The sequence below is a fragment of the Mycteria americana genome, chromosome 2 (assembly GCF_035582795.1).
Source record: "Mycteria americana isolate JAX WOST 10 ecotype Jacksonville Zoo and Gardens chromosome 2, USCA_MyAme_1.0, whole genome shotgun sequence".
NCBI classification, from domain to species: domain Eukaryota; kingdom Metazoa; phylum Chordata; class Aves; order Ciconiiformes; family Ciconiidae; genus Mycteria; species Mycteria americana.
The window spans coordinates 59,811,609-59,824,335 of NC_134366.1; the positions used below are offsets into that span (position 1 = coordinate 59,811,609).

At 35.6% G+C, this 12,727-nt stretch overlaps 1 protein-coding gene across 2 annotated transcripts in view; it reads left to right on the forward strand.

Annotated features, from left to right (window-relative positions):
• Positions 1–12,727, forward strand: part of RECK (reversion inducing cysteine rich protein with kazal motifs) — a 69,584-nt gene that overhangs the window by 22,896 nt on the left and 33,961 nt on the right. For both annotated transcript variants that reach the window (XM_075493632.1, XM_075493631.1), the window contains exons 5-6: positions 1,937–2,022; positions 4,397–4,444. In XM_075493632.1, coding sequence (XP_075349747.1) covers positions 1,937–2,022; positions 4,397–4,444 — 134 coding nt within the window. The remainder of the gene's footprint in view (positions 1–1,936; positions 2,023–4,396; positions 4,445–12,727) is intronic.

Below are 12,727 nucleotides of genomic sequence, written 5' to 3' on the forward strand. Positions count from 1 at the left end.
GTTCTTCACCTTTGCCTCTCTGCTCCCTCTACCCGCTATAAAATCTGCTACCTTGCTTGTGTTGAGCATTAAGGTTTTAATTTGCATTTTAATAAATGTAATTAATTTATTGGGAAAATATGTTAATTTAGCTAAAGATTTTGCTCCTCCTTTATGAATTTACGATTAGTGTATTTTCTTAATTTGCCCATCAGAATGTCATGAAAGACTGATACTGGTAAAACTTTCTATGCCACCTGTGTTTGTAAAGCCGACAAAGTGTATTTTAAAGGCAATTTTGTTCATGATAAATACCTACTGGTGATTGTTTTCCATTGATTGCAATGATTTTTAATGACCCTTTTCCCAGTATTTTCTTAGCATTTGAATTTAAGCTCACTGGTCTCACTCCCAGCTCTTTCACTTCCCATTTTTAAAGCTGGTCATTCCATGTGACTTTTCTGAATAGGCATTTCTACTAGGCTTAAGAGCATCTTTTAAAATTAAGTGGTTGATTCTTTTACTTTGTACTTTTTATTTCTACATAAAGGATACAACTTGTGCATGCCCTAAAATACTGCTTTATTTTTTAAATATTCATAACAAAAATGAGTGGTTCATTTGAGCTAAATAATTCCACCCCCCACCCTAAGAAAAAAAGTGTGCAACAAATTTGCCACAGCTGCTGGGCAGCTGCATAGGTTAAGCCTTCCCTTTAATTGTTTTTGTCTTTAAAGTTATATGAGAAATAGATACAGGAATACATTCTTCTTTTATTTGATTTCTGATGTCTTGAAAACATCAGAAAATCTATATTTGTGAATAGATTAAGAGGATGTAACAACTTATGACAGCAGTTTGCTTTCCTATGTAACTTTATGGTAAGAAATGAGGAATATGGGAATAGTGAAATAAATGGAAAAAGAGAGACCAGCCGTTCACTCGCTCCCCCACCAGTGGGATGGGGGGGAGAATCAGAAGGGTAAAAGTGAGAAAACCCATGCATTGGGATAAAGACAGTTTAATAATTTAAAAAATGGAAGAAAAAAAAAAAACAACAAAAAGAAAGGGAAAAAACCCCAAACCCAAGAAAAACAAATGATGCAAAAGAAAACAATTGCTCACCACCAACCGACCGATGCCCAGCCAGTCCCCAAGCAATGGCAGCCCCCGCCAACCTCCGTCCCCCAGTTTTATTGCTGAGCATGATGTCATATGGTCTGGGTTATCCCTTTGGTCAGTTGAGGTCAGCTGTCCCGGCTGTGTCCCTTCCCAACTCCTTGTGCACCCCCAGCCTACTTGCTGGCGAGTCAGTATGAAAAGCAGAAAAGGCCTTGACGCTGTGTAAGCACTGCTCAGCAATACCTAAAACATTCCTGTGTTATCAACAGTGTTTTCATCACAAATCCAAAACATAGCCCCATACCAGCTACTATGAAGAAATTTATCTCCATCCCAACCAAAACCAGTACAGGAGGCTTGAAGAAAAAGTAAGAAGCATATTTTGCGTTGACAAAGTTGGTAGAAAAATATCCTATTGAAACCAACAAGAGGATGTGTCTGTAGGATATAATGTTGTTAATTTTAATGAGGTTTTTTTTCCTGTTGGTTTCTGTTGGTTTATATTTCAGATTAGATAAATCAAATTATCGAACTCTGATACTTCCAGTGAACATATAAAATAGTTTGCATAAAGCATCTTTACACTTGTTGTATAGAAGGTACTTAATAAATGGTGAAGTTGGCAATTATGAAGGCACAGACTTGCTCTTTTCTTGCTCAAAGTTGGTTTGGAATAACTTCATAAATTCCAATAAAAATGTAATCTGTAAATAGGCTTCTTGAATGAGAACAGGATTATCAAATTTGAAAAATAACTCACTCATGGGGAGGGAAGGGAAAATGATGGTATAGTTTCTCTTCTACTGTAATATGGACTGTCATCTTATTTTCAAAGGAGTTTTGAAGAAGTCTGACGGGTGGGTTGGTTTAGGTTGCTGTGAGCTAGCTATTGCTGTGGAGTGTCGGCAAGCATGTAAACAGGTAAGGGTATCTAATTGTTTTTCTGTGGTTAATGTCAAATGATGCTGTGTTGAATTAATTTATGTATTACTGTTTATGAACTTCAGGCTTAATGCATTTTTACATCAAAATTAAATTATCACATAAAACTTTTTAAAATTGCAAAATATGACTAGATACTTCCCAGGAAGTACTACTGGCAATAAATGCCAGCAACCAAATTCCAAAAACCAAACCAAAGAATTTATGTTTTTAAAGTGAATTTTCAGTAAAAAAAGTAAAAGTTCAAGTCTACTGAGATGAAAACCTAGTTAAAAAAAAGTGGTGAGGTTTGTGGGGGGCATTTTTTGGATATGTATTTTCAACTGTGCTGTAGCACTAGGCTGCTTGCTGTGACTTGATGAGCCTGAAGAAAAAATTTTAAAATCTTAGGGTTAGCTGTGCCTTTTTTGTACATTCTGACGCCACATTTAATTGCTCAGTAATGAAGATAGAGTTAAGATGAAATCTTACTGTGTTTATAACTTTGACACCACAGAAGTTCCAGTGTAGAGAGCCGGCAAGCTGGCTGCAGGTGTGTCCTAGCACCACTGCACTTGGCAAATGGAGCTAATCCACTTAGTTTTGCTTTGAAAACAGTAGGCGCATGATTATTGCTGATGTGCTCTAGTTTGTTACTTTGTAGTAATTTGTTGACTGAATCCGTAAAAATTCTGAAGCTCTCTTTGGTTATGCTAAACTTAATTTCTTGAATTTTTTTTTTTGTCACAATCCTGCATGAATGTTGTTACTTTAAAATAATGCTGAGTAGAAGGCGGCAACGTGTAGCTGTTTCTAAGCTCTCTTTTTTTGCAGTGTAATGTTTAGTGATGCAACATTGTGGTTACAGCCCCAAATAGATTTTTTTTGTGTGTGTGTGCCTTTTCAAATAGGTTTTTGTTCATCAGATGGAAAAAAGTTGGTTTTGGTGTTACTGTATCACTGGTTTTGTCAAGTGACAATTTTAAGCATAACACATAAATTTAGCAATGACTTTTTAATTAAAAATCTGTGAAGCATTTTGTGATTATTTTTTGTTCCAAATATATGCTTGTGACCTTAAAAACATCTTCAAAGTCAAAGAACATATAATTATTTATCATCATCCTTGTAACTCAGTTCTGGAGCACAGATATACTTAATATTCACTGTAGTATCTTGCATGTTACCTGTGTAATCTTAATCTTGGACCAGCAGCCTACTGCAAATTGTTGTATGCAAATCATGCAAAAAAAAAGATGCTACCTTCACCCAAAAGCATATAGTTTAAACTGTTTGACAAGAAATGAGCAGTGAGTACACAAACTGAGTAGTGTGGAAAAGAGATGAGGAGTGAGTAAACAAACTGGGTATTTTTGATATTCTGAAAAGATGATGCATGTATCTGTTCCCAAATGCATTTCTTAGCAAAGTTTTCAAATTTATCCTAATGTTTAAGTGTTTTCCAGACCTGATAAAAATGTTTCCGTTTATTGTAGTGTCCTATGAAATTCTGTGAATTTAATCTTATGATTGTTACATCATTTCTCATTATTCTCAAAATCAGATGCAGACTCTGCATCTGTTTGATTGCAGACTCTGCTGCCTCAGAATCTTGGCTATATCTTGTACTTTAGCTGCCTCTGGTTGATACATTTCATATGATTTTCATTTAAACTAAAGTATGGATACTTGCCAAACATTAGGGATAATGGGAAATATCTGGATTTTAATTTTGATTCTTGAAACTTGAGGGGATTTTGAAGAAGGTGGTATGATAGGTGCAAGGTCAGACTTTACCCTGGTATTTTAAATTACTGGAAGGGGAAATAACTAATGTTAGTAGTAATAATAATTTTGAGTATCTGTCATATGAAAAAGTAGCAAGAGGTACTCTACAGAAGAAACTGATCTGCAGTTTGAAGGGAGAATTTCTGCAACTCAGCTTGACAATAGGAACTGTAGGACTGTACGTACAAGAGGGAGGAGAAGGGAAAGAGGGACATAAGTGGTATTGAGCATGCAAAATGGGGAGATTTTTATGCTCAAGTTCTTCCATTTCCTAAATGTTTCCTGTATTCTACTCTATCTGGTAAACCTTTCACAAAACCAAAGTTGCTTTGTGTGTTTCCAGTATCAAATAACTTGGTGCAGAACTATGAGGTTTTGGTTTTTAATTAAATGTAGTATTGACAGTCATGGTTTCTGCTTTTTTTCTTAAAGCTTTATATGGATTCTTTAGGTTCTTAAAAAGGAACATTTAAATAGATCATAAATCCATGGTTATCACAGTTAATATAAAGGTAGAATACTCTTTATTTTGCAACATGATTTTATTATTTTCTACTACAAATGGAGAAATTTATCTGTCTTTCAGGCTTCTGCAAAAAATGATGTTTTAAAGGTCTGCAGGAAGGAATATGAGGTATGTGTATATGCGTCTGGATATATCTTATTAAAAATCAACCGTTTTATAAATTTTGTAAAAATTATCCTGTAGAAGAGGGAAAGTCCAGTCTTCTTATAGCTGTATTTCTGGATATACTCATTTTCATCCAAATGTAAATTACCTGTCTCTACATGTTTTGTAAAAGTACAATCGTTTTCTGTTAAAAGGGCTTGTCTTTTTTTAGACTTGCATATATCTTAATTTGAATGAAAAAGATGCAAATTTCAAAATGGAGACATGGATTCAAAAAAAGTTTGTTCTATAGGAGTTCTGATGAAAGTTTGCATTCATTGTGAGCATTCATTCTGTCAGAAACATTTTGGCTTCTATACTGGGAGAGTCAGCTTAAAAGTGACCTAAAGAAGTAAACTCAGGAAAGAATAATCTTTTAAGTATCCTATCTGAATGTAAATAATTTCAAATGAATAATTTTTGTAACATCAGTGAAACTATGAATGCTTGCAATTATTTTTACTGTTCTGCTGCTCTTAAAATTAATCATCAGGGTATTTTCAGAAATGTGCTTTTACCTATGTTCTTTTTAACACAGTTTGTAGAAATGCTATTCTGCTAGGACTTCTTTTCTTTCAATCTGTTTCTTAATTAAAAGCCAGATTCCTCCTCCCTCCTTTCATCTCATTTCCTCCTGCCCTGAATTAGGTAGTCCTGCATAAATTCTGCTCATAATCAACAGTTCAGGAATATCAGACAATTCTCTGTTCTCTTGATTTGGGCAGAAGTGTACCAGGTTTCCTGTTTTTCCAGGAAACATTAAATTCCTTTTTTTTAATCTCCTTTGGTCCTTTTATCTAAACAATCTACAGAGTATTTTCCTAGACTCTTCACTGTTAAAGTTACCATAGCTTGTTCTCTTAAAAATGAATTTTCATTTTAGGTAGTTCTGTCTCCTCTCATGCTATGATATGCTATACTGTCAACATCTGTAAGCTTCTCCTCTGTTATGCTGGTCTGTTTCCTTCTTTTTTTCTGGATTTCTGCATTGCTGTAGGAGGTTGGCCAATATGGGTTGAAGGAGAACGGGAGAGGAAAGGTAAGAGATTGAAGAATGACTACAAAATGGTGATAGTCATCTTATTTACTTTTCCTAGTTCTTCTTTTTCCAGTTTTTATCTGGAATTTTGGAAAGTGGGTCCCTCACTCTTATTCAAGAGTGATCTTGCTGTTATTGTACAGAAAACCTTAACTCTTTCTATCTCTGCAATGCTAAAAGAGAAGGAGAGGGAGAAAAACAATGGAAGAAGGAATCAGTCTTCTGGTTGGTGAAGAAGGAAAGAGAACTTTTTTAATGATACAGATGAATGAGACAGTAATGAAACAGATACTGTGTTAGGGACAGAAATTAAGTATCTGACGTGGTAGATGTTCAGTTAATGCAGAATTTTGTATGACGATGGGTTTTCCTATGTATCTAGGCTTACAGGTACTCATGAAAAATAGTACTTACAATGCTCTCAAGAGACCCATTGATTATATAAAATTCAAGGCAGTTTTGCCTAAGATAGGAGATTCCAAAAAATACTTCTGGAGGGAACCTGCACTTTTTCACACCCTGGTCATTCTTTCTCCTTTTCTTAAAAAAATTTTTTTCTTGGTGCATGTGTCCTGCTCCCTCTGTAGTCTGTAAGTAGACTCTTTGTCTGTGACCTGTACCATACTTTATACTCAGTTGGGTTGGCTGGGGAAGAAACTAAACAACTGGGAAGGGATTGGCTAGTTAAAACTGAAAGAGGGGACATAAGATCAGAAACAGCCTGTGAATCACATAAATGCAATGTCATACATACAATGTTTGCCTTTGTGTTTAAGAATTCATACTTCATTCACTAAAAATGAGGATCGAATTTGAGAATTAGTTTACAATATAGATCACAGTGCTTGTCCATCAGCTCTCAAGTCTGTTATTGAGGTATTGAATATATAAGTACATGCCATGTAAGTAGAAACTAGCTGAATTAGGAATATAAAAGTATAATTCCCTTTTTGTAAACACTCTCATAGCTTACCAACTTTCATAGCTTACTTATGTACTGACATAAGGATTTACCAAGGATTTTCACAAGCTTCTTACAATAGTTGACTGAACTGTGCATAGTACTTTTCTGTAATCTTCTGGGATTAGGGAAACAACTTCATGAGTTACCATTCAGCTTCCCAATAAGTTAGTGAGCCTGAAGAATGAGGTAAGTCTTCAAGGGTAGGGCATAGGGTTCAGAGCAGTGAAAAAAACCCAAACTCCAAGCCCAGAGGTGTCACAAAGTTTGCAGTTGCTAAGCAGAGTCTCAGGTTGTACAGTAGCAGAATCACTTTAGCATTGATGTACCAGCTTTTCACAAGATTATTTGAAGATGCTTTCTCTGCTGATTGTATGTTTCTGCATTACTTTTACTGTAAATATTTACGAAGCTTGCGATTCTTCTAATTTGGAGGTTTTACACATTTTAGAAATGAATCATGTTGTAATAAGCTATTCGTTTTTGATCAGTGCATGGAAGATTGCATGTCCTATTAAACATTGTGTATTTTCAAGTAGTACTGCATACAGAAATTAAAAAAATTAACACAGCTTGCTGGGTATTTTTGAAGTGTTACCGAAATGTACTTTATTTGCCCTCTTTTGAAAGATTTTATTGTGGTAGTCCTTTTTCCCATCTTCTGCTTCTCAGATACTCATTTTGTCATCTTCATTTTTTCTCTAGTTCTGTGCATCTCAACTCTTTTATCTTTCACTACTTCTTCCAGCTTTCTGCTATCCTGTTCATCTTCCTCTAAAAAGAAGGTAGGTAATAGTCAAAGGGAGAAGAAAAAAAGAAGTGGAAACTGTGTGGATTGTATGTAGGATTTTCTGATTTTTCCTATTTTTAAAAGTTTTGTGTAAAGTTGAGGTTCATTTTTTTAAAAGACCCCATGGAATGCTTGGAAGAGTAACTGAAAATAGTTTATAAAGCTTGAAATAAGCTGTGAAGGCTTTATTACTGCATTTAAGATTACCTTTCTTCTGTGCGTGGAAAGGGTAGTACTAAAATTTCCATTAGATTGCAGTTCTTGAGTCTCTACACTGCATACTGTGAGTTCTCCTCTCTGCATATTAAGAACTCCAGTTCTTATTTCTTGTGTACTAAATAAGACATTCAAACTTCTCTAGTTAATTGACATTATGAGAGCTTTGCTGCAGCTGAGCACTATTAGCATCTGCCATGCGGTGGAAATATAATTGGAATTGTTGCCAGTTATTTAGCTTCTGCTCTTAAAACTATTTTTGAAACACAACAGTAAACACTTTTCATGTCCTTGGACTGTTTAAAGGTATTTTTGCTCTCACAGATTTGAGCACTGTTTAGCTTAATCTGACTTTGTTTTCTTACAGTTTTTAAATACAGAAAATTCAAATGCAGTGCCTGCAGCATCAAGTGCTGTAGTAGAGATTCGGAAAAGTATTCACTGTGCTACAGTATTGGTTTTTTTTATCTTCTAGGGTCATATGATCCTGCTTTATGCTGGGGTTTTAGTGAATGCTGGCTACTAATTACCCCTTCTGAAAAATGCAGTCAGCAGTTTTTAGTTCTTTTGTAATTGTTTGTGCGGATTACTCAGAGACAATAGATTATAACTCAAGGAGCTGTTTTAGGACATCATTTAGGAAAAGGTTCCAAAACAGTTTTAATGAACTCCTAAGGCACATGGCTGTGTGTGGCCTCTGGAAGTACTACTTAATGAATTCAGGGTGAACTCTGACTGTATACTACACATTGTAGCTAATATTATTGTCCTCTTATCTTCTGGTGTCTCTATTCTCTACTGCTCAAAGAAGATTGATAGAACAATCAATGATCTTGCCAAAATTTAAGTTCCAGTGATTTTGTTCTACCTTACTGTGCAAGTGTTCCCACTTCTTTACTGGTTTACATAATTGAGGAAGATCTTGGCCTTACCTTGTTAATTACTGCAAGTTTTTAAAGTTCTTAACAGATGTGCACCATCATTTGAAGCATCAGCTGACTCCACTAAACCTTAGTATGTTACCTTCTGACTTTATCTTCTGTTAATAAATTCGAAGATTAAATGAAGTCATGGAGAGTTTAACAGGACTTCCATTGCTGTTCTCATAGAGTGAAGCATTTTGTTTCCTAGTGTATTTGTTAACTGTAGGTAATACTTCTAGATTAAGATGGCCTTAATTGGGTAGGATCTATATTCAAATATTTAATATGGTTAGGTTGCCGAAGACAACAGTACTAAACTTACTTTTCTGCCAGAGTTAGCAGAATACAGATACCATGATAATTTTTAGGGAGGAAAATAATCTTTGGTTTTTTTGCAAAATACTCTTAATTTCTGGTGTGAAAGAACAGCTTTGCTGTCACTTTTCACTCAAGACACAAGAGGCAGCCATTTAGAAAAAATGTGCTTATAATATAAAAGCATACCTTACAATGCAGAAGACTTCTTCCTTTAGCAAAATGTTCTGCTATATTTGTGTTTGTGTGCATGCATTTTGTTTTTTGAGCCGTTACCTGCAGCTGATGAGCTCCAAAAAGAGCGAAACCAGTTAGGTCCTGCAGTACTGGCTAAAATCTTTCTTCAAGGAGTTTCTGGCGAGGAAGTCTCAACAGTGTTCTCTGCTGGATAAACTTCAATTGCCTTTTTCAATTTCCATAACACCAAAAGATCTTTGAGACTGTTTTCTTTAAGGCATACGTGGTTATGTTGCCTGTGTCTGCCTGCCACTTTCCATTCCTTCTGCTTATAGTCTCAGTGGCTTTAATCACCAGTTTCAGCAACATTTGGTTTTAAAAAAAAGAGAAGTCTGAAAGATGAGATTAATGTACCAGTAAAATCATTCTGTTTGTGTTTTATAAATTTCAGTATTGCCATCTTTGTTCACTTAATATTTTATTCACAAGTGAAAATGGAGTATCAGACTCTGTGTACACAGTATTGCCTTTTTATCCTCATTTTCCCACATCTTGATGAGTTAGTTCTTCCGTTAAAGAAAATGTCCTTTTCTGCTCTTTTGGGTTCTGTGGGGTTTTTTTGTTTGTTTTGTTTTTCCTTACCTATATCTCTGTTTTATCTTTTGCTTTGTTTTCTCTGTCTTTCTATTCTGACAGTTCACTAGCAGATTCAGAAGGAAGCTTGAGTGGGCAGAAAAGCTTCTAATTTCGTAAATATGAGTGCTACTTTACTAGAGATGGGCATTAACCCTGTGTTCTGTAATGAAGTTATGGTTAGTAATTCAAATCAGACCGACTGTCTAATGCTGTTATCAGCTTTATTTACGAGCAGGTGACTACCCACCAAGTTGGTTTTGTTTGTTTTTTTAAGATTCTCTCATGTCTGTATGGCTACACTCCCCACATGTGTACCTGTACTTCCTGGGAAACAGAACAATTATCCAGACCTACACAAAGAGCAAAGTCAGCACGCTAACTAGCACTGTATTCTGTGGTGGCTACAGGCACTGCAGTTTCATGAAATATGGTGAGTTGCTTTAACAACTCAGTGCAGCTGAAGTTCTTCCTGTTCCTTCCTGCAACTGCCCTTTTTCCACACACATTCTGTCCCGCTGCTAGCCATACAAATATATTTCTCCTTACCTTACTCTGCCTCTGGCATCTGGCAGGTCCTTCTAAAAGGTGATACCTAAAAGGTGATTCTGTTCTATTCTATTCTAACTTGGTGCTATACTTTTTGAAATCGCTGATTTAAATTCCTAGGAGATGAGAAAAAGGAGTTTTCAGCAGGGTTACTGAGAAAAATCAGGTCATGAGAAGATGATTAGTGCCAGAGCTGGTGTAAAGGCATACACAAGACTATACAACTGGGAACAAGGAGAGAAGAGTTGAAAACAAGGTGGAAAAGAGAAGTAAGACCACCTCCTCTTAACAGAAATGTGGGCATTATTACAGTGATTCAGAAGTCTGTAGAACTATAGTTTCAAAGTACAGAAAGAAGAACATTTATTATCTGGTTAGGGCATCCTGCCTGTATAAAATTGGTGTGTAAAATTGCTATAAGAAGTTAATTTTGTCTCAACTTGAACCCTTCTTTAGAGGAGGAACGTTGGTAGACACCATAATCTCCTCAACATTCTTTTCTGTTTTGTGTGTAAACTGCAATCTGAGCTAACAAGGCGACTGACGCTATTATTCCTGAACTGCTTTTTAATAACTTTTTTGTAACATTCAACTTCTAAATGACATGATAATTTTTAGCTGAGTTTATAGCGCCATTACATCATGATTCTAAGTATTGTTTGTGCTAACAGTATGATCAAGTACTTAGATATAACCATGACAGACAGACTTCAGCCTTTTCAGGAGTCTCTACTGTCCTAGTGCATTAATTAATAAAGTTACAATGTTGCTTTCTACCTGGCTGGTTAGTATGCCATGATCCAGTGCTTGATACAGGGTGGGTGTGGAGAAGTCTTAATTTCAGCAGTTTCTGAAGACAGTCACTTTTGGCTCAGAGTGATGATGTGTATGGCAATTCCTATCTGACAGTTGTTTCTTTTTTCATACACAGAAGGTCCCAAAGAAACCAGGTGGCCACACTGAAACAGTGACTTTCTGATAACCGTTGTCTGGCATCCATAGAGAAGGATGTATGGTGCTATAAAAATGACATGAGCGTTTAGGCAACAGTATAAATCTGTTCTTTACAGATGTAGGATGGTGACTCTTTTCTACATGTTCTCTTTCCGTGAGTTCTCTTGTCCCTCATCTGTGTTACAGAGATGAATGGGTGACAGGATTTGCTTTGTGGGTAGTAAAGAGGGAAAATCTGAAGTCAGTCAGATGAAAATTTGCTGCTGGGATGAGGAATGTTGCTGCAAATTCATTCTCAGTCTCAGAGGAATTATGCAGTGTCTGTGCTCTTGGGAGAAAAGATCTAAAATTTGGTAGAGGATATTAGAAGAATGGAAATAAAATGTCTGAATTGTTACTTTGTGAGGCTTTGGGTGTTGTTTTATGTAAGGCACACTTTTGAATTTCTGTACGCGGTGTTCTCAATAGACCCATGCTTTTATTCATGACCACTAAAATTATAAGTAGCTGGTGTTCATGTAAAGCTAACTTACATTTTCAAGTTAGATTTATGTTTATTCTCTTAGGGTCATTATTTCAATGCCACATCTGCCATGGTTTACCCATGGTTTAAATTAATTTCTGACTGTAAATAGAAGAAAGTGACACTACTTACTACAGTATTGGGACTGTCCTCTTTAAAATCTTGTGTTTGACTGTTCACTATCCAAAAATATATTATCCAAAAGATTATATAATTGTGAGACTGTAGAAAACAGGATTGTGGCACTATGATTTACATGGCATAAAGAGTAATTGGCAAGTTGGAACTTGAGATTTAAATTACAGCATGAAATAAAATCATTATTGGCATGATATAAACTGAAACATCAAGGCTTGAGGCATTTCAAATCTAAGTTAAAATGTGAGTCTTCCATCTTTTGGTACATAATATAAATAATGTAAATAATTCTTTTGGCTCTTCAGATTTTCATCAGAACTGTCTATGCAGGAATGCTAATTCCTTTGAATGCTAATTTGTGCGTAGAGAGCCAATCTGAGTTCTGAAGTGCTTACTCTTAAATGAACAACAGAAGATGAAGATAGCTAAGAACACAAAGAACAACATTTTAAAAAGAATCATGTTTTTACTTGGTTACCTACAAAGCTTTCGTGAGGAAAAAACATTTTTAAAAAGGGAAAATGGAATTGTAGAATTCTTCAGTTCTCTAGTGGTTTCTGATTCTGGTGTCAGAATTTAAGATGTCTCTGAAGGTGAGTAGGTAAGGGAAAGGGTGCAGAAAGTGTGGATTATATACTGAAGCTGTCTACTAGAAATGAGACTCTTTGTGCCGCTCCTGTGAACAGAGATATGTTCTGTATTTACCCTTCCCTGTTCAGCATAACTGAACATGAGCAAGCTGCTTGAGAGGAAATCCTCAGCATTCAGATGTTGTAATTACAGGTATTTTTGAGTTAGCCACTGGGAGATTTGATCACTTTGATATTTATTTTGCTTTTCTCTGTAATCCTACCTAGACTGCAGGGGGGAAAATAAGGATGCTGCCAAAAGAGATTAATTGACTGAAATGATCTCTGAGATCTCTGAGAAAGAAAGTAGAGAATATGAATGGAAAAACAAACTCCTGCACTCTAAACAATCTCTAAGACAAAAAGAAAAATAAAAACATCAAGATGATTCCTAACACAT